The sequence below is a fragment of the Mizuhopecten yessoensis genome, unplaced genomic scaffold (assembly GCF_002113885.1).
Source record: "Mizuhopecten yessoensis strain PY_sf001 unplaced genomic scaffold, ASM211388v2 scaffold10423, whole genome shotgun sequence".
NCBI classification, from domain to species: domain Eukaryota; kingdom Metazoa; phylum Mollusca; class Bivalvia; order Pectinida; family Pectinidae; genus Mizuhopecten; species Mizuhopecten yessoensis.
Window position 1 is genome coordinate 262,055 of NW_018408539.1, and position 27,403 is coordinate 289,457.

The 27,403-nt window shown below is 34.5% G+C and overlaps 2 protein-coding genes across 2 annotated transcripts in view; one reads left to right on the forward strand and one right to left on the reverse strand.

The window, feature by feature from the left end:
• LOC110460537 (zinc metalloproteinase-disintegrin-like batroxstatin-1) overlaps positions 1-8,005 on the forward strand; it is a 33,488-nt gene extending 25,483 nt beyond the window's left edge. Inside the window, exons 8-17 of the mRNA XM_021513500.1 lie at positions 101-252; positions 674-708; positions 1,077-1,182; positions 2,667-2,849; positions 3,272-3,413; positions 3,939-4,058; positions 6,129-6,180; positions 6,629-6,745; positions 7,270-7,419; positions 7,801-8,005. Coding sequence (XP_021369175.1) covers positions 101-252; positions 674-708; positions 1,077-1,182; positions 2,667-2,849; positions 3,272-3,413; positions 3,939-4,058; positions 6,129-6,180; positions 6,629-6,745; positions 7,270-7,419; positions 7,801-7,991 — 1,248 coding nt within the window. The 3' untranslated portion in view covers positions 7,992-8,005. The remainder of the gene's footprint in view (positions 1-100; positions 253-673; positions 709-1,076; positions 1,183-2,666; positions 2,850-3,271; positions 3,414-3,938; positions 4,059-6,128; positions 6,181-6,628; positions 6,746-7,269; positions 7,420-7,800) is intronic.
• A 4,436-nt stretch (positions 8,006-12,441) lies between these two features.
• LOC110460538 (cephalotocin receptor 2-like) overlaps positions 12,442-27,403 on the reverse strand; it is a 40,798-nt gene continuing 25,836 nt past the window's right edge. The window contains exons 2-3 of the mRNA XM_021513501.1: positions 15,337-16,304; positions 12,442-12,823 (exon numbers count right to left, since the gene is read on the reverse strand). Of these exons, the coding sequence (XP_021369176.1) occupies positions 12,462-12,823; positions 15,337-16,303 (1,329 nt within the window). The 5' untranslated portion in view covers position 16,304 and the 3' untranslated portion in view covers positions 12,442-12,461. The remainder of the gene's footprint in view (positions 12,824-15,336; positions 16,305-27,403) is intronic.

The window sequence follows — 27,403 nt, forward strand, 5'->3', positions numbered from 1 at the left end:
ATGCTTATGCTCCTTTTTACATAATACTTGGACAATGCTTAATTGGATTAAACAATTGCAGTTATATATTTAATATATAACTATATATGACTAATTTCAGAACAGAACAGACCTGCCTTTTGTACTGACCTTCCGTCAGGGAGGGGATATCAGGTCAAAGGTCGACGGGAGTGCTACACTTCTTGGATTGACCAACTTTCTGAAAGGAAAGCCGAACCTACCCCACCATGATCATGCTATGTTATTCACAGAGTAAGTAGTACACCAGGCAGTTTCACTCACAAAGGACGTTTTAATGTATGTCGTTTTACTCATAGAGATAGACATCAGGCATGCGCAATGCTTCTCACAGATGTAGTAAGTTACATATGCCATGACATTCACAAAGACGTAAGTAATTACGCTCAATTACGAGGAACACTATATATACATCAACTCATTTGTTACTGTATTTTATTATCGTTTTTGGATATTTCGGAAATTCAATTTATTATAATTTCCAATTTTCTTTTATTAATATTGATTTGTACTTACCAAGTAGAATTACACACACATTCAAATGATAAAGTAAGAGAGAGGATGAATATAAAAGACAGTTGTATGGGAAGCTTCCCATTTATTGCATTGATGGTTTCTTTATTAGCACTTATAAGGTTGTGTTTTTCCCCCGCAGGCATGATGCAACAAATGGGCGAGGTCACATACTTGGTGAGATATAATTAAGTCTTCATATATGTTTATATTTTTTTTGTAAGTTGGGTAAAAGAAACAGATATCATGTTTTAGTTATTAATAATAACTTCTTTACGCCGAAATATTTGACTTTGTTTAGTGTTTGTTTTTAATTAAGAAATAATATTGCAGCAAAATGTAGGATACAGCACAATGCTTCAAACTTACTCTTTGACCTTAAACAGACTTGCTTAAAACCTCGATAGATACTCGAGAATTTGAATGTATATCTATTTCCTTCAGAACTAGAAATTAACTGCCGGATTTGCAAATACATTATTAACGTATTTTGATATATAACTGTCCAGTCTCTAAATTATATATAACTGTTTTCTTCCCTCCAGGTACCAGCTACCTCAGTGGTATCTGTACGCCTATGAGTACCTCTGTCATAGTGGATCATGGCTCCTATAACTCCGCCGGCATTGCAGCGCACGAGCTCGGGCATAAGTAAGCTAAATGAGTAGGGATATAACATTTGTTTAGAGATTTGTTTTATATGGTTTTACGTTCTATCAATAAAAAATGTCATTTAAGAACGCTTTGCTGAGAGGAGAGGAAGAAGTCTCTAGCCATACAGACAGAGTAGTTTGGTATTTAACGATGTTTTCCCGTATGTTTTTGTGTCGCCTCGATTTGATTTTGACGTTCCTCGAGTGTTAAAACTGTTGTGTTGTTTTCTCTTTACATTATGTGCTAATGTTTAGAGATGTCACAAGTCACAGTTTTATCGTTGATGTATCTTGAGTGCAGGGCATATGCCTTATAATTCGAGATGAATAGGTTTAAAGCAGAAGGTCGTTACCAAAGCATGCAGTCATTTGTTATAAAAGTCGCGCTCATAAGAGTACAAGATGTTTGTTATATTATCTATAATTTGACAATAACTGTCCGCCCCTCTCCATGATATGACGTTCATTAAACATGTTGCTTGCTAACGATGATGTTATTATACTGCAAAGGTCCTTGTAATGAAATATATCACTGCAAAACAAAAGACAACACAAGAATGATCCCCTATACATTATTTATGAATATTGAATAACAATTTACAAAATTCTAGTTCATTTAATTTGAATGTGTGTTTTCCAATCCATAAATTCAAATTTATTATTGCGTTTTCTCTTTAATCAACCAAACTTTGACTAATCTGGTGTAATTAAAGAAGAATCAGGCACAGAAGTGATGCAAAACAAAAATTGATGCCTAGGAAAACACTTTTTTGTACATTTCTATGCAAACAACCTTTTAAATAACAGACGACAGAATATAGTTATTTAATATCTAAACGACTTACTTCTCCAGGACTTTGGTTTCAGATGAAATATTTTGTTCGGTATGCATTGTGCTTTCATGGCTAAATTTCGCTTAAGTTTAGTACTAATTAACAAATAAATAGAATTATCTTGATGGTGTTCCTTGTGATATATACTCCCTTTGAGTAAATTGAAGTGATTTGGTCTATTTCCAGACTTCTGTGATTGAATGTTAATTTAAAACTAGATTGCATTTGTGAAATTGGAATAGTTTATTTTTTGCTAGAATTCCATTACATGTTTTAGTTATATTCCTTGTTCAGGACAGGCGATGGCGCCAGTAATCAAATTTATCAGATCCGTACTGATTACAAATGTAAAGGAGCGATAAAACGGTTGTTATTGGAGATTTTTATACTCTATACAAATAGTTAACAAAGATGTAGTAGAATCAATAAGAAAAAGAGTTGCCAAATATGCAATTGATAACCATCATGTGGCACCTATTATTGTGTCTCCTGTTAAGTCATGTAAAGTACACGTACGTCACCAATGATAAACTATGGTAATTAGTAGGCTAGAATGTGTGAAAGAAAGCTTAGCGCTCAAATACTAAAACAATGTCAGCGCTATGGTACATCCACTTTTTTTCTAATTTTATCCCAATTCTTTTTTCAGTTTGGGTGTAATATACCATGACGGAGATTCTTCTTCTCTGACGTCACTTTGCCCAAAGGAATTGAACTACATCATGGCGCCATCATCCGCTATTATAAACAGCAAAACAAAAGAATATAGTTTCAAATTTTCAGATTGTTCCATCAGACAGATTGAAAAACAAATGAAAAAACTTTCAAACAGGTAATATAAATGTTCTACAATTGTGATTTTCGGTGTTAATTTATATAAATACTGGAAGCTATAACACTTTCAATATAAATGCAATAATATAAAAACAATTTCAGTTTTTTAGTCAACACGTCATTGAGAATTTTCATATTAAGCTTATAATATTTAAATATAAAGTTGGAAACTGAAAAATTATATTAAATTAAACACCATTGTAGATATTCATTGATTATTACGTATGTTGAAGAACTAAATTTATTCTTATCTCCATTACACGAAAGGTAACATTTCTCATATGCAATGCTTAAAGGAAATGCAACGAAGCATTTCTTTGCTAAAAAATGAAAAAGATAAACAAGACGCAAACTGAGCAATATCATTGAAACATATAAATGAATAAGCGCTGATTATTTAAACTTATACTGCTGTTTCAGGAACCGGAACTGTTTGGCGGAGGACACAGGGCCGTCATTGGCTACGATAGTTGTGAAACCTTATCTGATGATCCCTCCAGGCCAAATAGAAGATGTACATAATCAGTGTAGAGATGTATATGGCAATTCATCCTTCATGTGTGTAAGTAAGCCACGCGTCACGTAATACAGATACTGGATTAAGTAACTCACAGGTCACGTGGTATATTTATGGGTAAACAAATCAAAGTGATTCTAAAAGTGAAGCCTGACATACATATTCAAATACCAATCCTGTAAAATCGAAAGGAATTTCAAAAACACTAAATTGTTTACCGATTCTTGATATCATATTTAATTTTTTGAATAATTTGTCAATAAAGGCATTTCAATATGGATTCATATTTTGACTTATGAACCTAGTACTTGCAGTTCGCAGACGTTTAGAAAATCAAATTGTACAGCAAAATATGAAGTACATACTGTCATTTTAAATTTTGTAGTATTAAGGTTTTTGTTCATCGAATCTCGATTCCATATGGCCATGGACATGTTTCCAACTAAAGATTACATACCATACATATTCAACACAATTTGTTCAACAAAGACGTACCAAAGCTACATGTATTTCTTGTTTTGTTATATCATTATGCATGTACATGTCCTTAACAAATTGCTTGTTTTACAGCCGCCCTCCTCGACAGAGGAGATGTGTTATAAGATGTACTGCTATGATCCCAAACGGAAGATCTGTATCACAGCTAGCGAACAACGAGCGGCCATGGGGTCTTCTTGTGGAAATAAAAAGGTATTGCGTGTCCTAATTATAAATAATGAGTACCATATCCAGTAGGAAGCTTACTCTTGTTTTCTTTGTGTTATGCTGGTAGTGTATCAGGGTCATTATGGTATCAGTTGTATTGAAGTCTTCTCGGCGGCACTCGTTTTCTTTCTTCCCATGCTACGATTCCGGTTTTGTTCTTATGTGTTGATGACTTAATATGTGTTTAGTTTTACTATAAACGACATCGTTCGAGTCATTAGTATGTCATTATAAAATATGTTTAAAGTTACTGCCATTTTTAACTCGTTTTATCTAAGCCTTTCCGCACTCGCCGTATTGCTTTATCTGGTACTTACTGCTGATTTGGGTTACTAACCTGTTGTAGTATGGCCAATAATCTTTGTAACGAAGACGGTGCTAGTGATATTGTTGTTATAATGTCTCTTCAGTTCCTGTTGTTTTCTCATACCATGCCTTCAGCACACATACACACCTGCTCGCAAACATAACACACATGGAAGCACGTCCTTAAATGACATTATCTGTTGATATGACGTTAAACCCTATAAAAACAAACGCCGTTGTTTTTTTTTGTATCGTTTTGAGTTCCCAATGTTTTATTATACATTGAAGACAATGTACCTTTTGAATGCCGATTGTGATATTTTTTGGCATATTCTCTATTACAACAAAATGTTACCATGCTATAACCTCAATCAAAAGCCACAGAGAAACAAATCTTCTCTGCAGAGAAATTTATGTTTACAGCACTTCTACTAACATCTTAAAAGCCTACCCATTCAAATACACTTATTTTCTGTCAAATCGATTATTTCTGATAACATTTTGCCGTAAATCTGATATTGCGATTGTGTCATAACTTTGTTCTGTACTAATCATATCGAGGCACCTAAGGCTATTAGACATAGCGCTTAATGCCGTTCGAGGAATGATAAAGAAGACATGCAAATCTAGAGTGCTTAAAAGGACAAAGGCATTGCTTTGCAACTGTTATTGATGCATATTTCAAAACACTGACAGTAATGGCGAATGCTTAAAAGTTATGAAACAGCGGGAACTACTGGAAGGCATCACTAATGTAAATGTAAAACAACGTTTTTATATTATTTATTTTACATAGATACATATTATGTTGACATGGTGTAGACAAGTAAAGCTTTTATCGGCAGCTTCTTGGTTTAAAATCCGCTTAACTATCCGCCGCAATTTGCTTCCGATATCGGAATTCGAATTCCTGCTTTTCTGCACATCAGTGCTCAACCCTTGCTAAACTTTCGAGAAATGAAGGCCAGATAAGATTTATGGCAATTGATCTCTTTTATCATTTGTATAAGGGTGGTTTAGTTTAGGTTCATATCTTAAATAATAGTGACTTTTGATCAAGTATTGACTCACCAAGCCTTTTATCAGTAATTGTATACGATGGGCTAAATGAAACCTTCACGAATTAACTCAGCATCAACTTAAATGTGAAACCTCCTATCAGTTCATGACCTGCGGCCTAGGTATTCCTGTAACTAAGATTTTAACATTAACATACAGCCGGGTATGGGGGTCATTCAAAGGTTAATTTTGGATCACCTGCATTGTTATTGCAACAGTACTAAACAATAGACACTCGAAACATATCTTACGTTTACAATAAATTGCAACATGTCTGAATCACCAACAATGTGATTGCAGTGTCCAACACGATTAAATACATTATAGTATATGTATAACCACCANGGGGGGAGTGTGTGTGTGTGTTACCTGTGGCGCAGAAAGGTAAAATGAGCAGGAAAGACATTCATTCTAGGTTCATAGGTGCCTTTCCTATTGTTTTGTTACTTCTAAGAATATGTTTGTCGTCTGTTCAGAACTATTCTTCATTCAGATTTTGTACTTCGGAAATGTGTAGTACATTCGTACTCTTGTTTTCAACATACAACTGCCATTTGTACCTCTGGACCAAATATTTAGTTTTTAGATTTTATAGGCATTATATATTCCTAATATTTCGTGTATATTGTGTGGACTGCACAAACAACTAAAAGCAAAATATTTCATCGTCGTTTTTGTTGACTTTTGCAGTGGTGTAAACTTGGGAAATGCGTTTGGGATGACAAAGCACCGTCAGTTCCAGGTAAGTGCCATTGAAAAAGCAACTATTTTCAAATCGTTTTTCGAGTCCAAGAAACATATAGACATCGATATTCATGATTCCGATATTGATACGTAATGAAGAAGTCATTGGCTTTACAGAATCAACAAAATAAAGTGTGTTGTAAGGCAAAGTTACACTCTATATTTGCTTTTTTGTACTTAAAGTATTGTACATTATATCATAAGATCACGTCCCTGTATCTGTAATATGTTATCGTCATTATGTTATTTGTTTCCGTACTCGACGATATGGACCAATAGGTGATATCAATATTATTTCATAGTATGGTTATAATTCTAATATGATATCATACTCATTGACAGCTGACTGCCCGTTTCCAAACGTACCACCGTTGTGGATTAAATATATATATATATTATTTTATAGTATGGTTATAATTCTGAGAAAATCTGGTCCTCATTTACAGCTGACTGCCCGTTTCCAGACGTCCCGCCTTCGAGGACTAGGTGTAGTGATGAAGCGTCGCCCTTCAGATGTAGGGACCCCAGCTTCTATAGACGCTGCTGCGAGTCATGCAATAAAAGTAATTGCTACATACATTTATAACGTGCCAACTGATAATTTGAATTTGTATGTACCGTATATTGTCCCGGTACAGGCAACAATCCTGTGTCAATATTACCCACTCAAAGTGATGTTATATCTGTCATTTCACCTATTTTAAAAAGTGATGAAATATTTCTTTATTAGAGAACACCTTCCAGCAAGCGATATGTTTCCATCCTTCGTCTAATTACAAGAAAGTTTTACCGTTGTGAGAACTCAGAATCGTTTATAGCTTTCTTGATTATTGCCGTATGGGGTTATTTATATCAGATAATTGTAAAACATGATGAAGAAAACCGTGTTAAGAACAAAATTCCATAATGTACTAACATGGGAGTAGTCGCAAACAGGCGAATTATCAAATATCATTTTTTTGCAAATAGATCAACTAGGACTGATTTACTCTTTAAACATTTACATCATTAAAAACAGTTACGAAGCTTGTGTCTTACCTCATTCCATTGTTCAAGCTTTTCAGCAGTGTTTTCTTCTTTGTTGCAGATTTCACAAAGGAAGAATCGTGTAAAGATATGAAAATCCTTATAAATGGATTACAGTGTAGTCAATTTATACAGCGATACGGCACGGATATATGTACCCTTGACCCTAATGTGATGAACTTTTGTTGTAAGAGCTGTACAAATCCGCCAGGTAAATTTGTATTTACTTCACTAAGCGTATAGCGTGTAATATGCAAATAACGGTATCTAAGAATATTCGATTTAACACTTTACGTAGAAAGTCAGGTTATATCCACTGACTTTACGTTGTGTAAATCTGCATCAAAGAAAGACAACCAAACACAAAATAAGTTTTGTTTAAATCCACATATATATTTGACTTGCGTTTTCCTCTTAGAAAAAAATCAACGTCCAAACAAGGTATACAGTTTATCAATAAAGGTTTGAAACGTTATTATGATATGAATACGTGTGCTAGGACGGACTTTGATACGCCTTTCTCCTGTTTTACTGTTGACAATCAACCATTTTAATTTAATTTAATTTTAACTTAACTCTCTACTGTTTGCAGCACCTACCGTATCGCCTATAGAAACCAACTCATATTCACACGTGACAGCCTCGACATGTACGGATAACAATTTTGTTCGGATTAATGGGATGGAATGTCAGGACTTTATCTCTCAGAACGGACGACGAGTGTGTGATAGGGATATGATAAATAAACATTGCTGTGCCAGCTGTTACCTGTTGAACAGATAGCCCCAAAACAACTGGATTATGTTGTGTCAAACTTCAATAGTTTAAAAACATCTTATAACAAATTTAAAATGTGCCAGCAAAAATATCGTAATTGTTGTGTACATTAACCGGAAGTGATCGTTTAGAATCCAAATACGTGCATATTTTGTTTTCAGGTTTGATAATATTGAAAAATATCACACATTCAAATTAAACAGTGATGTGCGATAGACTAGTGAAGCTTGATACAGCGGGGTCCTGTAGTTCTCATACAAGTTAAAGATGTTTATAAACCGTGCATTCGTTGTTTTAAACCACAAACATGTGGTTACAAACCATGAAAACATGTTGTAAATAACCATGGAATTTTATTATAATCGGTGATATGTTATAAACAAGTGACAGGTTTGTTTGAAACGTGACAAGTTGTCATAACTCGTGACATGTGACCTATTGATATCAATGCAGTCCACAACTTGAATAAAAAATTAACATTTTTCTGAAAACCGTGACTGGTATATAAGTCGTTGGTAGATTGTTATGAATTATAGACATCTTAACATAGATCATGATATAAACCATGGACATGATTATATAAACGGTGATATAAACCATGCCTATGTTTGTTTAAACTATGATATAAGCAATAGACATGTTGATACAAGCAGTGATATTAACATGGCTTTGCTTATATAAACCGTGATAAAAATCAATGAAATGATGTCTTGAACCGTGCTTTTATCAATGGACATGTTCCGATTAACCGTGAAAAAACTACGGCATTTTTTATATAAACCGTAGAATAAATTATGGACATGTTGTGATAACCAGTCATTAGAACATTGACTTATTTATATAAACTTTAAACCATGGACGTGTTCCGATAAATCATGATATAAAATATGGCCATTTTCCGATAAAGCTTGATATTAACCATGGACATGTTGATATTAACCGTCATTTTAACCATGGACAAGTTGTTATGAACCGTCATTTAAACCATGGACATGTTGATATTAACCGTCATTTGAACCATTAACATATGTATTTAAACCATGATCCAAACCATGGAGATGTTATGAACTTTAGACGTGTTACTGGCCGTCGTAATCTTTTTTTTTTTTTCTTCTGTGACGGCAAGCTCCTGTTATTATTCGTCTGATATGAAGCTCGAAATACAAAGTGGGGATATCGCTTGTTTCCACAAGCTTCCCTTAGACTTACATTCTACCCATCCATATGCATAGCCGATTGCGTAATTATTGAGGAGGATATATGACGAAATGTGTCTTGATCAGTTTAACAGCAACCAATTATTTACATGGCTTCGTTAATATTTCGGTTATTGATCAAGTATAATGAGCGATAAATGTCATCCGCCATTATTTTAAGTAAAACGATTTTTATTATCATGAAGCTTGTAGGCGTTTATGTAATGCACAAATACAGCAGAGCAATTACATGCTGAAGTGTGTACAGAATCAATGTGACTTCATATTAATGTAAACAACAATGTGTGTGACACTTTTATGAACATGGTTAACTTGTAATTGAGAAAATTGTATGATGCTACAAAGTGAACACGTCAGAAATAGACAGAAGATTGCGTCATATTATAGGCTAGATTTGAAAACTTGTTACAGGGCGATGATTTCGTTTAAACGTCTTTTATTGTAATTCAAGGAAAAAGTAAGAAGTACTTTACTTGTTAAGCGCATTATTTTTCCCGTCGTTATAACCATGGAAATGTGTAGTAAGCTCTGGTACCCTTGGTAACAATTTGTTTACTAATGGATTGCTATGTTCTGTCCTTAAATATTTACAGTTATTATTTGATATAGGCTTGTTATATGAAGTAAACCCAATCAAAACTGCTTTGATAATTGGCTTCTATCTTCTGTCAATTTCTCAAGAGCTCACTTTGTTCTATGTGCGAATCAACGAAAATCCATTGCTATATTAGTCCATTTGTAATCTGGTTTCCATGGACACTAATCGTAGTGTTATTTTGTGAATCAAAATATATTTGTAATTATGTTTATGGTTTGGTTACCATGGACACTGATCGCAGTGCTAGTTTTGATAAAAAAAATATGTTTATTGACGAAATGACCTGCTAATAGGTTATTGGTCAGTTAGTCGTCACGTACCGCATTTAAGTATGTCACGTGATACTCATGCGTAGTAAACAAAAACATGATCATAATTGTTTCTTAGAGGACTAAGTTATATCAATAAGATTTATTATGTTTAACTGATGATCTTAACGTATTAGGAATATTTAGATGATAGTATTTGACTTTAGTGTAAATTCATAGTTTTCAACTTAATTTATCTCACTGACTTATTATTTATTCAGAATGGTCGGTTATACGATGCCGATTGAAGTGCTGTTTTCTTATAAGTATTGTTATTGGTATTGATTATATTTGAGTTATCCTGAAACAGCTGATTAAATGCTGGTAAAACAGATATAAAGTAAGAGTGGTCATGGATGGTATATATTTTTGCATGTGAACTTTTGTTATTATATAATCATGTTTTGTACAGAAGAACTTTTTGCTGAACTTGAAATATATTTTACAGTGTTACTGCATTACCGGGACATTAAGGCAAAGTCTTTCAACCATCATTGTCTGTCACTAATACATGTTTGAGCGTCAAATAAATCCTGGATACATGTGTAACCGTACTGTTGTCCGTTCTGTTATCCCTGAAAAAAAGAATCAAAACGTTTTTGACAACCATTTTGACATGACGCTCTCTATGTGCCAAACATGGTTATTGCCGAAATTTTCAACAATATCAAATTCAATTGACACGTTCAAAGATATCCGCAAATAATTGACTGACCATGTTATAGTCTGTCTAAAGCTTATCAAATAAGTTATCCTTAAATCTGGATGCAAAGTTTTAATTTGAATATTCAAATGCTATAAATTGGTAACATACATATAATAAAATCATATGGGTCAAAGAAGTGATTTGTTTATTGATGTATATGTACATGTAACTGTTCTGTTTCATTGTGTCTTGAAAAAGGAGATATTCAAAAGCGTGAAGTGGTAACATCCAATCTTGATAATTGATGGCTTTGTTTTAATATTCACACTTTTGGAAACAGAATGTATTTTCAATCAAAAGGTTGATCCTCATTTATTTTCAAATCAGCGGTATTCTTTCTATATTCCCGAACATCTTAGCAAGAAACATTTTGTTTATTGTATTAAACAAAGGATCTGTGCTACCCTTTATGTGGTAATCTAGACTTCGTCATAAGAATTTGATATATGAGAGTTGAAATTCTGTTTTATAATGGATTCCTAAACAGACTATACCTTGGAAATACACTTCTACCTACATCAGGTTAAGTATTGGTATTGTATCTGTTTACGAGTCCTGCGTTGCAAGGTGACCTGTATTTGCAGTCTATGTCTGACAAGTCGTATGTTCGGTGGTTCTGTGTCTGTGATGCTTCATGGCTTTATCTACCGACTGATCACGTAATAAATTAGATGAGAAACACGTATATTGTATGTTTTTTTTTTTTTATATTCATGAACTCATTACACAATTCAGACAAACATTACGAGGAGCAAGCACATCATCAGGACATTTCCATTTCAATCAGAGCTATTTACGCCTCGTGTTCAAGGTGTTAGGTGATGTGGCCAATCACTATGTGTTTAACTTCTTGGTAAGTTTGTTTTAAACGATACACATTGGGTCAGGTCAACTGTGTACCTGATGGGAAACGGCTTTTGTCACGTACACAAACATAGTAGCATCCCGAACTTTAAAGAAATGTTGCAAAAAATTACCGTTCGGAGTTTGGATACGATTAATCCGGAATGGCTGTAACTTTATGACATTACAAATAAACGACGTTCGGATAATAAAGTGATGTATACTTTCAAGCTAATATCCAATGTTAACCGTGCAAGAATTAATTCTGGTTACAGCGTTTTGCAAAGTAGGGAACTGTTACACTATGTGTTCACAAGCAGATTGTAATTGTCAAAGTGGGGGACTAATAGTTCACCAGAGGATTCAACAAGATCAACTCCCCTGACCGTTTCTATATCAGATATATTCAGAACATTATTCGTTTAGAAGAAGTATAGCAAAGTAGACCAATATGTATTGTAAGTTATTCCATATACCGATAGTTAAACTGATGATACTCGATGATTAAGGGATTCCAAGATAACTATAGCACGAATCAGCAACATAAATCTAATTTCACACAAACCATACAACATTTGTTTCCACCGTCAGCTAACACATAACCATACAGCATTGTCATATACCAATCTATTTGATTTTATTGATATTTTGCGTGAGCTGATTTTCATTTCTTTACATCACTGTAAACACTTGGATATTAACGTTGAGGTCCATATACTTGGTTTCGTAATTTGAATTTTGAAGTCCCTAACAACAATTAAAAAAAATATTATTGAAGTCATACAGTGAAAAGCCTTTTGATGATTACGTGTTTAGATGCATGCCATTTAACTCAATATAGTCATCTGCGTTCGTATTGCATACAGTTTCTCCTTGTTTTAAACGTTTTTCCTCTTTCTTATAATTTGTAAATCGGATAGATTGTGTTGAATCGCATGAATATGCACTACGAAATGTCCACTTCTGTTTATGGCCCTGTTTTTTCTTCTGTTTATCTGCGCATGAACAGACACACAGTTTGTTGCCATTAGTTTCTGAAACATCCATCTTGGAGCACTTACAAGGCGCCAGACTCTGTAGAACGTTCCCACTAAAGGCTAAATATATCCACGGGTTGCAGCAGCTGTTCAGACTGGCTAGTAACAACATTATCACTAGGGCATTATCTAAAAAAGAAATTATAAATTTAATTTAATGCTATACACGAATCTCTAAGAAACCAGTAATATAAACAATGCTTGCAGCCACTTACTAACAAAAACAATTCAAAACATCATGTATCAAAAATTATGTTGTTACAGAAATCTATTTTAATGACCAAATATTTCCAATAACGTTATAGACTAACAACTATAAAGTAATTTCTATTTGCAAGCTATCCACATAATTATAACGGGTCGTTTTGTTCGTTTGTATACTCACTTTGGGAGAAACCATTCAAATGTATACAAAGAAACAAAATCAATTAGACGAACGTATAATTTAATGTTTTCGTGGGATTAAGATTTTGTTAAATTATAAAATACAGAAAAAAACATGTTAGGCTTACCAGGCTATAAAGAGTTATACACAGGGTTTGGAGATATCTTAAAAACATTGAATCCAATCAAAACTGTTTACATATCTTCAATTCAACTAAAGTAATAAGATGAACGGAGAAGCGTAGAAAGTCCCTACACCTGCACTACTGTATACAAGCATTCGGTAGTTTCCTGTTGAATTGTGTTTTCTACTCTATAAACTATTGGTACGAACCCTTTCGAGAATAGGAACAGCTAACAAAATTATTCCAACTAGTTTTACCGAAACGTTTTATGAACGATATCTAAGTGGAAACGCACTCTCCTTTATATTTGAGCGGCCGGAGTATCGAGTGACAGTAGATTCGACAAATGCATTTCTTTACTATTTTTGTCAAAGTCAGAAATAGAAGCAAACAGGAAGTAATTATTAAAATCTGATGTTTCAATCACATGCTTAGCACAACATTTTCAATACATTCTCCCACGCATAGAACTCAATATAATTGTGTTAAGTACACTCATGCGCTTCAGCCGTTATGGGAAATGTTAATTGGAAATATGCAATTTATTTTAATAAGCAATGTAAGGATTAATCGGAATGATGTTCTTTAAATGTCAACAATGAAACCAAACAGACACATTGGCAGCGGACGTGTTTATTGATAGTAGTTCGTTTATTAAAGCCATGCGAGGATAAGTTGAACATAAATGTCCAAAGAATGCAATACTGGTTGAATCAATAAGCTGTTCTATTTTAAGGTCCCTATATGAGGTTCCTACTTCATTATATTACAGTCGTGATGGAAAATGTATAACTTAATTAACAAGAGGCCCATGGGCCTTAACGGTCACCTGAGTCCTACAGTATTTATTTTTGTTGTTGAAATATGTACCAATTTGAGTAAAAAATAGTTAAGTATAATGTTAACTTAACTTTGTCAGGACCATGAGCTGATCATTCCTAGACCGATTTTCAGTGAGNTTTCAGTTCAATCGGCCTAGCAGAACTTGACTTTAAGTTTGAAATAGTTTTTAAAAATGGCGGCCGTGGCGGCCATATTGGATTTCTGATTGTCCCGAAAAATAACAACACTTTGTCAAGACCATGAGCTGATCATTCCGACAAACTTTCAGTTCAATCTGCCTAGCAATACTTGACTTTAAGTTTGAAATAGTTTATCCAAATGGCGGCTGTGGCGGCCATATTGGATTTATGATTGACCTGAAAAATAACAAAACTTTGTCAGGACCATGAGACGATCATTCCTACCAACTTTCAGTTCAATCGGCGCAGCAGAACTTGACTTTAAGTTTGAAATGTAAAATGTTAACGGACGATGACGGACGACGGACGACGGACGACGACGGACGAAAACGGATAGCAATAGGTCACTTGAGCTAAAGCTCAGGTGACCTAAAAATGTTAATAGTTTTCCATAACTGATACATTTAAATGAGACTCACTTTCAATACATGCACATGATTGCAATGTTTTTGTGTGATTTACAGGTATAAAGAATTGCCTGTTTTAACGTAAGGTTTGATAAGGAGAAACCCACTACATTTTACGTTTGTTTCACCTGGGATGCATAATTAAGTTCATATTACCATTTCAGCGATACAAACGGTTAAAATATAGGGACGAAAAAAGTCCATCGCCTTTGTGGTGAGATAGTGGTATCTCAATCGGAAGGGGCAGATTTTTAAATTGAAAAACAGGAGGCTTTACGAGTGTTTGGCATCTTAAGATTTTTTCCTTCAGGATGAGATTCCCCATCTCACTTAAAGGGGTATTTTTTCTCTTACCCTGTTGAGCCTGTCGTTTACACGTTGGCATTACAGGCCCTTTTCTGCGTGACGTCATGCAGTTTTTATAAAAAGGGGAATCCCCCTGTCTCTTCCTCGGGAAAGCAAGGATATTGCACAGAGGGAAAACTGTGGATACGCCTATTCAGGGTAAGAGAAATTATTGAATCTCTAAAGTTGTACAGATGTAAGTTCTCATTTGGCCTGTAGAGATTAACAATGTTTTTGCTTTTGTTCCTGTTTTTGTATCATTATATTAATTGTGAGCCGATTTTGGTTTTGTTATGCTCTTGACCATTTCCTATTTTATTTCACATTCATTTATATACATATATATTTAAATAACTTACTTGTTAATGGTGCTGACTCGTCGTATAACCACCAAAGTTGTGAGACAAAAAATGGGGACCAACACATAATATAGGCAAGAATTATGACGAATGTGAGTTTGACAGTTTTCAGCTTTGCCCTTGAAAATCCTCTAAAGGAATGGTTTCTTGGTACAAGAGTCACGTGATTCGATATTTTACCATTCTGTGATGCAACTGACTGCATTTGTTCATGAGTGTTGTCACGTGTTATATATTTCCCGGAATCCTTTGAAAGTCGGTATTTACGCCAGACAGTATAACATATGGAACCGTAACATACTACAAGTATGACAAATGGAATGACGTAAACGAAAACCGTAAATGACGTTATGTACAGTTGAAGAGTCCATGGAGGATCAAAATGTACCCAACAGTCCATCACACCTGATCCGGTCTTCGTTTCCTGGTATTTAAACATTATCATTTGCGGTAAACTCATAATGGCGGCGATGGCATAAGCGCCCCCTATCATGACGTGTACAAGTCTCGGCGTCCATGTATGGTTGCTAAGGGGATGGCAGATCGCGCGGTACCTGTCGATAGCTGTCATCACCAAAATGTACGTCGACAGATACATCACAAATATCTGAGAATACTTGATAAATCGACAGAGAAAGTCACCACCATACCATCTATGTGTGATGTCCCAAATCAGTTGCGGAAGAATGTTAAAGAAAGCAACTAGTAAGTCCGCTATACTTAAATGCATTATAAAGATATGCATCCGGGTTGACTTTTTACGTCGCCGACCAATAGCTATAAGAACACAACAATTTCCGAGTATTGCCAAGGCAAAAATTGCGGCCTGGACGGCGACTTCTACTCGGACGAGTTCCTCTTTCCGTTTGGGAGTGGTGATATTTCCCATCGGAACTATCGTGTTTGTAGCATTATATGTGTCATTTAACATGGTATCCCCAGCGAGGTGTGTCTTTGACGCTCCCATTCTGAAACAAAAATGGTAAGAAATGAAATTAATTGGTACAGTATTATATTTAAAACATTATCAATACTACGAATTCTCTAAAACACTGTCTTACATGCAGTTATGAGGAATATGACAGAAACAGTGAAGATGTAATAATTCAATAATTGCAAAGTGTATAACTCAATACAAGCAAAAATAGTTGTACAAATTGAGGAAGGGATATTAAAACACAATGAATGTTTATTACAAATTGTTGACAAATTGCATGTGCAATGTTCTGGAAGTGCGTAATAAATGGAAATAATGATTCGGAATATTAATAGAATAAAAATATTTCCATCGGTCAATCAAATTCAGCTTCCATGTTAAGTGGATTCTGATTAGTAACTTATAAGAACATATCTATTTTCGTGTCTTTATCTGTCACTCGTCACTATTGGATGTGTCTGCCACGTTGCTATGCTCAAAACGAGATTGTTACCCAAAACGGGACGGTTCCTAAAACGGGACATTTATTTGAAAACGGCCCACGTCAAACAGAGCAGATGTGTCTTTTGATGCATACAATTTTCACTTGATGATAATGACAAGACAAATTAACTGTATTTAAGCTTTACTGGCTGCTGGTTATGGTCACACACACACAGTTTAAGCGGAAGATCAAAATAAAACTTACTTAATTTACATGCCGTGCGACGCTATTTATTTTCATATCATTTTCAGTAGTTTATTGCTAGTTTGGAGAGGAAAATAGCGAGAACAATATAAGCTGACTCTAAAATACTTGAGCTATGCATACTTTTTCTGTTGATATTGATCGTATATCCCCCAATTTTAGCCAAAATAGCAAAGTGACCCTTTCATGGTACAGTTATACCTGTCCAATGGCATTGGCGACCTTGCTAGTATCTTTTTATAGAGCCACGTGCTGGAAAAACCAACTGCATGGTGAAAGAAAAGAAAAGTGGATAGCATCTACATGACACTTTTGAAACTGATACTTTTATATAAGATGCATTGCTATTCATATAAAAACTGTCCCGATTTTTGGTAGTTTCCGTTGCTAAGTACTTGACGGACGAGTAAACTGCTACATGACGTATACTTATCGGGAAACTATATTTTTTCATTAATTAACAAAGTTGAGTCTCACAACTCGCCTAAAATTTGGTAAACCGCTGTTACTTGGACAACATGCACTGTAGGACATTTCGCACTTACGATATCTAACGAGCAGTACGTTCTAGGATGTTTGATTACGTCACTTGCATATTTTCTGGTATCAATTTACAACGGTAAATGGACGGCACAATGCTGATCAATTGTGAAACTTCGCAAACAACATATAGACTAAAAACGTGAATCGCCCTACGTTGCTTTGGATCTATGTTGTCATTTAATAACAGAAGGCCGTCTTATTAGTGCTTACACCTACCTCCGTAAACAACGCTACACAACAAACACATTAGTAAAACCAGTTGCTTTGGTTGTTTGGAGAATAAGCTATTAATCATTCGAATGTCTATCTTCCTTTGCCAAGTTCTGTAAAATCTGATAAGATAATCATTAGAAAAACAATGAAAAAAAGAAAAAAATAGAAACGTTAATAAGACAGAAATTGTTAAGAAACTATAAACTAAAACTAGGGATTCGTTTTTATGCATGATACAGATACCAACATTTTCACGGCGGGGTAGACATTATTATTTTCGATATTATCTAACCTATCACATAATTTAAGAGTAGTAATGTACAGAAGGTTATCATCTATATACTACTGTATACCACCTACCGGTTGCATGATACATTCATTAGCATGAGTCATCAGTATGAGAATGCTAAAGAGGAGGTTAAAAACGACCTGAGAACAACTTGGGACAGATTTTTCCATTTCCCAGGGTTTTGGAACCTCTACTCGCTTCAGGTGACGTCCATCCTCGATATCCAGGGGTTACGATCACTTTCGGTCTCTACACCCCTGGAACATGGCCGAATTGAAGGTTCAGTATACACCACCTTGTTGGCGAAACAATGAGACTAGTACCATCCTTTGGTATACATCAAAGGAATCTCGCGGTCATGTAAAGGTAAAAAATTGACAGGCTTTGAAGTCGGGCGTCTCTCCTTTGTAATCTTCAAAGGGCATGTATCGGCCTAGCGATTGGTATTTTTTTAACCTGAGACCAATCAAACTGCTATCTTCGTGCCTTCAGTTTTGCTATGACATATTCCAGGGGTGTAGAGAGCAAAAGTGAACGTAACCATTGGATATCGAGGATGGGTGACGTCCTAAAACGGGAATATTATCCACACAAATGTGATAAGTCATAAACAAATAAATACATGTACGAAAACATAATGTGATGATAACAACACCATTTTATGCGTAAATGTGTATTCGGAAAAGCCAATGACGATAATTTTTTTTTAAATGTCTGCATAGTTTAAAGATTAATGATTTTCCTCCGCGCAAATATCATATCTTTTTACGATTGTAACAGATCGAGGATAAAGTCATTTTGGACAATCAGGTGTTTTGTCGACTTTTTCAAATGAAGAAATATATAAGGTAGTAGTATATAGATGATAAACAATTTACCACGCAGTATTTTCAGTGTTTTTCGTTTGAACGATTTTCTCGTCGCTCGCACTTAGATAAAATCTCGAGTCGACCTGTGGTGGCCTCTCGATTTTATCCACGTTGCGATCCACATAGCTCGCGATGTGAAAATTGTTCTCATGACTAACCCTAGTAACACAGTGTGATAATCTATAATTCTGTAACAATGTAAACCAACGTTTCTGACAGGATATATCTATCTGTATCACGCATGACACTGAGTTAAAAAAAAAATATGTATACCAAGAAGTACATTTGCAATATCTCGGTTCGCACTGTTACGGCTGTGGTATATAAATGCACTGTACTCGAAGATACAGCTTCCATTGCTTACAATGCAATTATGAAATCAATATTTCTGTCTTATTAGTTTTAATAAACCTATGTTTGAAAACAAACAAATAGTTTGCGTAACGATAATGAAGTTGCAGGACAGCAATCGATACAAGTGAAGTAGGCATGAAGTCAACAGTGTATATAAAGTCTCTTAGACAACAAATGCAATAGATCCAGATCGGCATTCGAGCCCTGATACCCAATCTCATTAAAATCAGATGCTAATACCAACTATTCATGCGGTACGTGATAATGAACAGCTGTATTTATTCAGATTGCCTGATACCTCTCATCATGTTTCCTTACTGTTGCTCTAACAAACTGAACTTCTTGTTCAGTCCAGCCAAATATATACATCTAAAGCAAAATTAAGGGGAGGTTACTCTTTATATGAAAACTTCAATGAAACGTTATCATTTAGTCTGCAGTGGAATAATAATGTTCAACTGCTAATGTCTGTTTAAGGTTCATTGATACCAGTTGTTGTACTGTCGTAAAGATGACATTATACACAAATGCGCGTGTTTTACGAAGTGATTTGATGGTTATCGCTGATGTTTGTTTGTATTGAATTCGCAATTAGTTTGTAACATTTCGTGACTACAAGTGCTGAAAGGCTCTATTTTCTAGCTGTTGTATGTGATGTAAAATAATATAAACGATGGGCGATACAACGCTTTCCTGTTATTTTCATTTAGGGGGGATAGCCGTCTGGAATGAGATAAATATTCATTCTTGTTAGACTGGAACATGTATTTCATACAAATCTGTGATTCTATTGTGTAATTATTTCCTGTCAAGATATTCTATCAGACCATAAAGTCTAGCCTCTACTTTTCAAATACCATCCATGTAGGAATATTTGATGGACAGCAATATCTGCTGTTCGTGTCATTATGAAGTATGGCTTCGTCCATTGGCTCCTCGCCATCTGTCTGATTGGGTTCGTTGTTCGTTTCAGAATATTCTCTTATACCGATTGATGTATTGATTTATACATATATAATTTGTAAAACACAAATGAAATTAGACAACAAACGTAACCAATACAAGCCCTCTGTGTATAATGATTAAAACTTCATTTCTATGTGACGTTTCGATGACTAGTACGATATGTTTACTGTCACCTTCATCTGACAAATGACCCATGAAGCGTATGCACATGGAGTCATTTCGGTACATATATAACAACTATTGTACATACGTTTCCAGCGTAGCCGAAATCGACATCACAACTCGTACACATTTTACACCTTTTTGTGCATACGCTTCATTGGTCAATTGTCTGATGAAGGTGACAGTGTACATATCGTACTAGTCATCGAAACGTCACATAGAACATGCTATTGGTTGTGTAAAAAGAACTTATCATAATCAATACCTACCAACCTGAAGAAAATGTTTAGTGATATGTGATAATGTCTAGATGAGATGTATAGTTTGACGCTCATATACAGTGGAACATATAATTCGTTAAGACATTTCCTATGCTTGTTAGTTCTTGTTAAACTCTTTATATAACACTGTATTTTACTTTTTGTCCATTTTGTTTCAAAATTTTTCAAGAAGGAAGTTTGGGGGTTAATGAATATATAATAAGTCCAAAGGATATAGCCTCATATGTCTGTGTCGTAAACTAAGGAAACCTCGTTATTCTCGACAACTACATCGTATATCTAACAGGCCATCTCGTTATTTGACGGTCACCTCCGTTTACTGCAAAATCTTGTTGATTTAGGCACTGACTTCCCGCCTCCAATATGTAATCACGAGAGCACTTTTTTGCTTAGAATACCGACACACGAGTACAAATATATATAACTGTAAATTGGATTTGTCGTGGATTGTTTTTGAAAGATGAACGTATGACACATACATATGACTGCACCTACGAATACAGTATTTGATACAGTATTCAAAAGTGAATTACAACTGTTTCGTCCCTAGGACTGACCGGTGAGGGGCCAAAACTGTATAAATCCAAACTGTTAGAACAGAAATGTTAGAAACAGAACGGGATTTGCATAAAACCCCTTTATTATTAGAATTTCAAAAATAGAGGAGTACTGATGAGTTTTGAAAAGATGATGAGTAAAGTGTGTTATGAACCCTGCCAATAATCAAAATGTTGTCATCTAGGTTACGGAAATCTTTGGAGACTAAGAAATCGCAACGGTGATTGCCATGACAACTACCAATATGAATATGAGGATGAGGAAAAAAACGAAAAACATGCTTTTATATTACTGTGTTTTGAATACTGGTTTATGATAAGAACAAATACCTGTCTCGTTTGTATCAAATTCCGAAATTTCACCAACACGCCACGCCAACTAACCGACTTTGTATTGGTTAATTTGTTAATATAAACATTATCCTATCAGAACGTTTTCTTTGTCATAATATTTGACTTCACAATTCAACAAACTTTGATACCTCATGCAAAACCGAAGGAAAACCTTCGTTCTACCGTAACAAAAGCTTTCTTTTCCAATTACAACGTTTGAGATATCTGGTTGTAATCTATTTTGATGGATATCATGCAAAAAACTAATTAAACTCACAAAAGGAGATGAACAATGTACTGCCATTGAGTTCCTCGTTGACAATAACTTAGCTGAGTTCGGTGGCAATACTTTTCTGTAGACTCTTTGTATTCCCAGGAAAACAAACCGTGCCTTTCTTCTTGCCTTATTGTTTTGATTTTCATAATCAGGTTGTATTTACTGAGGAACTTATAAAGAGAGGGAACAAAAATAATGCCAACTCTTTCAATATCAGTTACAAACATATCGACAATAACTACAGTAGTTGTAATAAAGAAACAAGAAAGTAACGAACAATTTATTGACCGTGTCGATCTTTATACCATCTTGAGTTGAGCTTGAAAGCAGTGAGACTACGGACCCGTACACATAAGCCGCTTATCTCTACCTACAACACACAATGACCGCTTACTACAAACTTTTACGACAGTCGTGCCTATATACAATAACTATAGCCACGCACACAACTGTCAACCCGATAGCGAGGGAAGGTTAGGATAGCCCTCCGGAATCAGCTGTTTTAAATAAAGTCAAATAGAGTTTAACTCTGTTGAGACGTCTTTACAATGAATAATTCATTTTCTGAAACAAACATTTTGCAATATGCAAATAAACGTTAGACTAATTAAAGTGTAAATTGACGACATCACATTATTTTAAACGTGAATTTAGATTGAACACATTCTTCATGATGTTCTTTTTATGCAAATTAATTAAGATTATCCATTTCTATATGCTGAAAAAGACATACATCATTTGCTTAATGTTATCGTGAGGTAACGAGAACAAAAGCATTATTTACTTACATTATACGTATCGTTAAAACCTTTCTAGAAAATGTCTGACCAAAACTTATGTTGACCCATCTGCAAAAGTTTATTTTTGCAAGTTTTGCAAACACCTTTTGTATAGTTCACTTACATAGAAGAATAGCGAACAATATGTTCATATGTTTCTTTAAAGTACCTAGTGCAAGGTATTTTAGGTAAAAAGTGTTTACGTTTGAACTAATTATTAATTATAAACCAACAAAATCCCCTATACTTGATATGGCATGTACCAATTGTTTATTTTCATTCAAAATTAAATGTCACACTTTAAGAAAAGTTTATTTTCTATTGGTGTATTACTTATCTTGTTAAGTTAAAGCTGATATTACTTGGTGCTCACAAAAAACGTGATATTATAAGTAACGCGATCAGAATCTGGCACCGCGAACGGGGTAAACAAAAAACTTACAAACTAGGTTATCAATTATTATTGAATATATTGATAAGAATCTATCCTCACGCGTCCCAGGACTTATTGAGCGTTTGTCGATTTTTATTTCATCAACTGCAGATGCGTTTTCTTTTATATAAAATTGTATAAATTATACCAAAAAAGATGAATTCTAGTTTGTTATTGCAAGTTTCATTTATATTGCAAAAGACTGTTGCTGATGCTAAACCGAAGACAGACTTACAAATGAGCAGGGAATCTGTTTGCGATCTTTAAGGTGAAAATATCGTTTATCAAAAACGAAACCGACATTTTAATCAATGGTTTCTCGTTATGTAGTTCGGCAAGCTTGCAATTTTACCGCTTTACATCTTAATGTAACGCGAGACATGGCCATTCCACATAAAAACGATCATGCTATTTGATTGATACTCTGTTTACGACCTCTGTATATGCTCGCGTTACGATCCAAATACCGTTCTCTCACAGAAAGAACCTCTAAGTGTTATTAATCATAACATCAAAATGAAATAGATGTTTCGCAAAATCTATCAAAGCAAAGAAAATCGTTATTCAGTTTAAGGAATTTAGTATGTCCGGAGAGGACATCGATTACTCCTTATACGTTTGTTTGGAAGCACATCATATTCAACTTTATAGACACAGCACGACAACAAAAACAAATATACTACAGCACCGAGAGACAAGGATAATGACACAATATACTACAGTATTCATTTAAAGTAATATATCCTGATGTTTCAACTCAATTGACCTCCGACAATTTCAAATAGACGGTTTGAGCAAACTACAGACACATGCCCAATAAAAAGATAATTCATTTAACGTTGTCAGTCAGGAACAACTTTCAAAGAAAAACCATTATCGAATTGATATGTAGAACCAAACGCAAACACCAGAAAGCCATTTCAGTAAGTAATGATGCACCACCACAAATACAATCAAGATTATATACCCAGATGGTGACTGATCTTTTCTGACAGACGGAAAGGAGCATTCGCTAACCTGATTACAAATTAATCAAAAATTGACATAAAATATGGAGCATTTCATTACCGTTGTATGAACAAAAAGATGCAAGTTTGATGAACAGTGAAACTCCACATCACACCTCGACATTATATGCCAGACTAATTATCATACATGCAGGGAGGACCCGTTGTTTGCTGTAACCGTAATGGCCACATTAACGTCTATTAGGTAGTGCCACGGTACATGTTAAACATACCTATTATTAATATGAAATAAACCGACCTTCCTGTTTTTTTCTTCTAAATTCATATAATTTAGGGGTTTATATGTACCTCCCTTTCTGTTTCAACAATTGCTTACGTTTACATTTTCACCGTGAAGGCCACTTATTTGTGAACAAATAAGTGTTCGATAGACGAAACAGGTGTAAGTTGCATTGTTATTAATTTTCGGTATACTATGTACATGTTTAGTTTACAAAACAAACCAAGAGATGCATACACATGTGTGTGGTTTATGCTCCTCTCCCTACATTTACTATCAGGACCTATTTACACAGCCGGTTAAACTTTCCAAATATTAGATGTTATTGGTAAATTTTGAGTTGAAATAGCAGTTTCGTTTACACTGAGGCATTCTCTTGTGTTCTTTTTAACCTACGATTTTTCATTTGCTATGTTAAAACCTGTCCATAACGTATGACGGGTACCAAATGAGGCGAAAAAAATGGTTTCACTTCTGGGGCACCTGATTTTATCTCCGCATTAAAAAAGGTTAAAAGTGTTTTCCTTTTGTTATCTAAGCAATTTAGTTTAACATATTAAAGTTTGCCGCAAACGTATATAATCAAAGAGATGATGTACAAACTTAATCTTTGTTGGAAGTTTATTGCATCGAACTGTTTGTAATGTTAAATGAAGACAGATATACACATTTAGCATTGGAAAAGACTGCAGTCAAATTATCAAATTCAAAACCCATTTCTATCAGTGTTTGCAGTAGGTAAAAGATTAAACATGCAACTGGCTATACTGATTTCCATATGATTTTATTCAATTAATGCTTGTTCATCATGCACAATTATCATTTTATTTAATTTTTATTCAATGGCTTATTTTCTCTATATGCTTGACGAAATGGTTAAAAATGTTAAGGCGAGAAAAAAATCGAATCCTATTAATATTAAGAAAACAATAGTTAAATAGAAATATCTTCGAGACAAAATAGACATCGACATTACAATAGTTGAATTTTGAGATGGTCAGGATTTCATCAGATACTTGCTTCACCTAACTTATCCTAAAGCATCGACACAAAAGGAAACGAACTCAGAATTTATATAAATAAAAGATCAACAGCAGAGGAGAACCGAGGGGACACTTAATTGAAATAGGGGACATCTTGATTCCTAAAAACAAAAGCACTAGTTTTATTCACTTATAACATGAACTCTCATAAAGCGGAAGATTTTTTTCTTTTCAAAGACAAATATACTCTTATTTGATTATTATGAAAATTTAATCAGAATTATCAAATAAATCATCTTTCAAAAACGTGAAAAAGTCTATCGAGTACTATATTATCATGTTTATTTACGGCTTGTTTGATAAAAACAAGGATACATCAAATTTAATCACAAATTCCAAATATGTACAATCCATTTATTAAATGCATACATAGAACCTGATTCGTACGTTTTTCCTTTATTCATTTAGCGGAAGCTCGTGTTTTAAATCCCCATAAGCTATCTTAATCAGATGTTTTGATGTAGACTTTAATCTGCAGACATGGATTCCATTAGATAAAAAGATATATGATAAATCAAACAGTTTTAGTACCAAATAAGTTCAAAGGAGAAACATTATCGGGTTTATGTGCTGCATCAAACACCAATATTTATGATCAGTTCAGATACAATCAAGTTTGCGTTGCCTTCGAGCAAACAACTTTTAAATGAGCTTTCAATTCTGTTGATTAAAATTTATCAAAAAGGATAAAGTGTTTTTAATCTGATATCAGACATTTTGATCTTCATGATATTCTGTAACAAATAATTAAACGAAGCACTCAGACATTGCCTCCACGCTGATAGACAGATACAGATAGATCATTAAAGGTATTACAATCGTTAAACATGCAAACTTACCCAATAATGATAGTTTCCATTTCTAGAATTGTTTTTCGTTCCTTCGAGTAAATTACTATTACAGGTTTTCACGACAAACAGAAAGTATTGGGTTACTATCCTCTCGAGAAAGCCTTAAGTGTACTTTGTTGATGTAGCTGTTTGTTGCGTTGTGTGCTCTACCCTATTATAGTACGACGTTATATAGAGGGCATCGACCGCTTCTTGCTGACATAGCATTCATAGCATTCATAGCGAGACCTCGTAATTGTACAATTACTGTCAGGTTACTTGCAAGGGCTTTTGGTTAAGGTCTAATCAAACTATGGAAATACAGAAGCGTGGGGGTGTCTGTTGTATTCTACAGGGAAGACATATCATTTCATTATATTGTCGGTGTATCTTTGAAAAAGGAACATAACGCAAATTTATTTTACATACACGTTGTAATTGGACCCCAGTTGAAAAGTGAACCATTTGAAAAATTAATATATTGATTTCAAATATCCACTTAGATTGAAAATAATGAAGTCCTGCGATCATTTCCTGAAAAAATGGACCTTCACTAAAAAAGCATTGAGTTCAGAAATTAACTCCGCATGTATGTCTCATCTAATAAGGTCACAACAAGATGGTATATAATGTCAACAGAACAGTATGATATGACTAATAGAATCTTCCCCTACCTTGAGGGTGCTGTTTTTGGTTGTCTAACCCGAGGCTCTGCTAAGGGTTAGACAACCACAAAAAAACAGCCCGAGGGTTGGAGATTTCTCTGTTACACCCTCAAGATAGGGGATGATTATTTTTCTCCTATCCTATTATTTCAGTCACAGCTTCACGACAGTAGTCTGCCATGTTTGTAAACAAAAACACATGTGGGGTATGCATATCGCCATTCACTTTTGATGACGTCACAATTACCGATGACGCATTTTAATGACGTCACAATTGAACACGTGCTAATATTTCCTGTGTAAAACGGGAGACACACCTGTGAAGGATGGGATAATATATAATTAATAAAACTATGGTAAGCTATGAACAAAGGAAAGATTCGTAGGAGTAAACTTGCAAAGGGTCAGGGAATTTTAAAAAGTAGAAGTATAACTTTTCATTGTTGAAACCTGCCATGTAAAAAGTAGGTCAAATCAACATGTCACGACTTATTTCGTCAACGAAAGGGAAACTTGCTAGTAGACAAGTAAATCTTACCATGAAGACAAACTTAAAAATGAACTTTTAACGTCATCCCTTATAATAAACTCGGAGCGAAT